General features: G+C 53.7%; 1 protein-coding gene across 1 annotated transcript; it reads left to right on the forward strand.

The window, feature by feature from the left end:
• The first annotated feature begins 294 nt into the window (after positions 1-294).
• LOC119331286 (non-specific lipid-transfer protein 3-like) lies at positions 295-1,144 on the forward strand. The gene is made up of 2 exons (XM_037604459.1): positions 295-716; positions 918-1,144. Exons 1-2 carry the CDS (start codon positions 377-379, stop codon positions 932-934), a joined length of 357 nt encoding a protein of 118 aa, XP_037460356.1. The 5' UTR covers positions 295-376; the 3' UTR covers positions 935-1,144.
• Positions 1,145-3,016: the final 1,872 nt, after the last annotated feature.

Genomic DNA, 3,016 nt, shown 5'->3' on the forward strand with positions numbered 1-3,016 from the left:
GTTATGTGGATGTTCATGTTCTTTACTAGTATCTTAGTACCGGCCACAGCGCATAGTGCGCGTGGAACATTTTAGAATGTTTATATGGCAGGTCCACGGCGCAAGTGCTGTCCTACCAGAAGCCCACTGGCTAGTGTGTACACCCTTCATCACTATCCAAAGTGGAGAAACCATTAGCATGTGTCCAGTGCGACTAGAGTAGTCCCAAGTGCTCCACCCATAACGAGGTGCCCCCCCACAATGCCGCAATGCCACCGCTATATAAGAGGCACCACCCATGCCAGAGCAGGCAGCAGCAGCGAGCGATCTGCACTAGTCGCTGCAAGAACCACCACCACAAGTGAGTGAACGTCGGAGCAAGGAAAGGCAGGGAGAGATGGCAATGAGGCCGCTCGTCGTCCTGGCTCTGGCCGTGGCGCTGGCCGGGGTGGCGCTGCGAGGGGGCGCCGCGGAGGGGGCCGGCGAGTGCGGGAGGTCCTCCCCCGACCGGATGGCCCTGCGCATGGCCCCGTGCATCTCGGCGGCGGACGAGCCGGACTCGGCGCCCTCCAGCAGCTGCTGCTCGGCGGTGCACACCCTAGGGAAGAGCCCCAGCTGCCTGTGCGCCGTCATGCTGTCCGGCACCGCCAAGATGGCCGGGATCAAGCCCGAGGTGGCCATCACCATCCCCAAGCGCTGCAACATGGCCGACCGCCCCGTCGGCTACAAGTGCGGAGGTACCTACAAAGCACATGCTCTCCTATATACTCCCTCCATTCCGAATTACTTGTCGCAGGTATGGATGTATCTAGATGTATTTTAGTTCTAAATATATTTATTTTTGCGACGAGTAATTTGGAACGGAGGGAGTAATTGCTAACGAATGATCTGCTGATAATGTCGTAGCAATGCTGAGTCCGGTTTCGTTGTTTCGACAGATTACACGCTGCCTTGATGGCCCAGCTCTGGTGCTGATGAAGATGAATGCTGTGGAAGATATGGTCGTGTGGGAATAAGCGAGTGGTGCATGTACCACTTAAGTGGGGCACTAGTGACTGCATGGTGCCTACATGTGATGTGTGCTTGTGGGAATATTTCTATAAGCATGTAATGTTTCGTCTGTGTTAACGTGAACACACGTCTCCGTGTGATTTCTATTGTCATACGAAAGGCTTTCCCCTGGCTTTATATAAAAGCCTCAAACGGCACCAACAAGTCCTACAAACATGAAAACACACCACGTCAAGTTCATCAGTTTAAGCATCTTCAACAGCCGCGCAACGCGCCGCGCGCTAAAAGTCGCGATACAGCACCGGATTAGCCAGCTTTTGCTCGCAGCGGTGCGCTGGCTCCAGCGGCCGCCGCAAATTAAAGCGCATCCACGCCGCTCCAGCAGGCGCGCTATATTTTAGTTTTTTCTACTACATATTTGGTTTCGTAGATAGTTCTACTACTACTCGTCCGACTTGGACTCTGTCTCAATGATGTCCTCCTCTGACGTCGGAGCGTAGGCGTCAAGGAACCGCTCGTCGCCGGAGTTCCGAGACGGAACCGCATGCAGCCGCCCGACCAAATCTCGGCGGAGTAGGTGCCGGACGGACGCACGCAGACGCCGCGGTAGCCCGTACCTTCCCGGCGCCGAGGCGGCATTGTGGCGCGGTGGTGGCGTGTCGGCGGCAGAGCGTGGCAGGGGGCGATGGAGAGATGGAGAGAGCAGCAAAGGGCAATGGAGAGAGCGGCGGAGGCGCTGTAATTTATAGGCGCGCCGGACGCGGCGCGCCAAATGTAGCGCGCGAGCGGTCGCCTTTTCCCGCGCGCGTTAGTTTCGCGCCACCGCTAGAGCACGCGAAAACATCCCCCGCGCGCTATAAGCTAATTTACCGCGCACGCGCGTCTTTTGGCGCGGCTGTTGGAGATGCTCTTACAGATTACGGTCCAAACCAGAAGGTTACGAAGCACCACAGCGAAAGGCTTAATCCACGTACCTCGTAATCGATGAGCGAAATGCGTTGATCATCGCCATTGCGGCTCCCATTCATGTTCTGTCATGACTCTTTGCCGATGGCCTCCAAAGTTGTATTATGTAGATAAGCATTTTGAAGATACCGTCAACCGAGGTGAGAGGGAATAACCCATTCAACTGTTAATTTCTTTTTTTTTTTGCAGGAAAACTGTTGATTTCTTGACCAAAACAACCTCTAAGGATCGCCAGCAAGCCTCGAACAAACGGGGGATTCCAGTCACAAGCTAAAAATTTCCCAAGGGGCATCCACATTATTACCTAACTAAGTGACATAAGAAAAGGATGTGAACACATTATATCACATCCGTTTGAGGATGTGAACACATTGTCCCCCCAGCTTCGTACCATGAGCTGCAACAGTGTCAGCTACTTTATCATGTGCAAGTTCTAGGACATAGGGGCTGTTTGGATGAAGTCCTGAGGTTCATGCCTGGTTCCGCCTCCAGTCGCTGGATAGCCCGGTCTGCTGCGGCACGAACAGCTGCTTAGACATGCAATCGCTTGAGCTTGTAAAGCAGCAGCTGCCCTGTGGAGACGACCTGCTGCTGCCACCTAACACAGCCCCCTTCAGCCTCTCCCCCAGCCACACTGGCATTGTTGTTTGGATCGAAAGCCCCATCGCAGTTGATTTTTCCCACAACGGTGACCGGCAGTTTCGCTTCTGCTCCACTGCCCAGTTAGGTTAGTTCTCAGATGCGGAAGGTAGAATTCTTCGTATTCGACTACACATCTGCCTACCATGGCTACCACCTCATCGATTTTCAGAATTCCTTGTCCAGCATTGATTTCGTTCCTCGTTTTCCACCACGTCCACAACAGCGCCGTACTCTTGATCATATGCTTGCTTCCCATGTGCAGTGCCATATGCAGCATCTCCTTTAGACCTGAAGCTTCCACCAGCTTGCATCTTTTGTTTTCCATGCCCAGCAGACGCCATACTTGGTGCACTTCCTTGCATCGCAGAAATGTATGCTCCCCATCCTCATTCAAATGCCGGCAAACCTGACAGATCAT

The sequence above is a fragment of the Triticum dicoccoides genome, chromosome 7A, assembly GCF_002162155.2.
Source record: "Triticum dicoccoides isolate Atlit2015 ecotype Zavitan chromosome 7A, WEW_v2.0, whole genome shotgun sequence".
Classification (NCBI taxonomy): Eukaryota; Viridiplantae; Streptophyta; class Magnoliopsida; order Poales; family Poaceae; genus Triticum; species Triticum dicoccoides.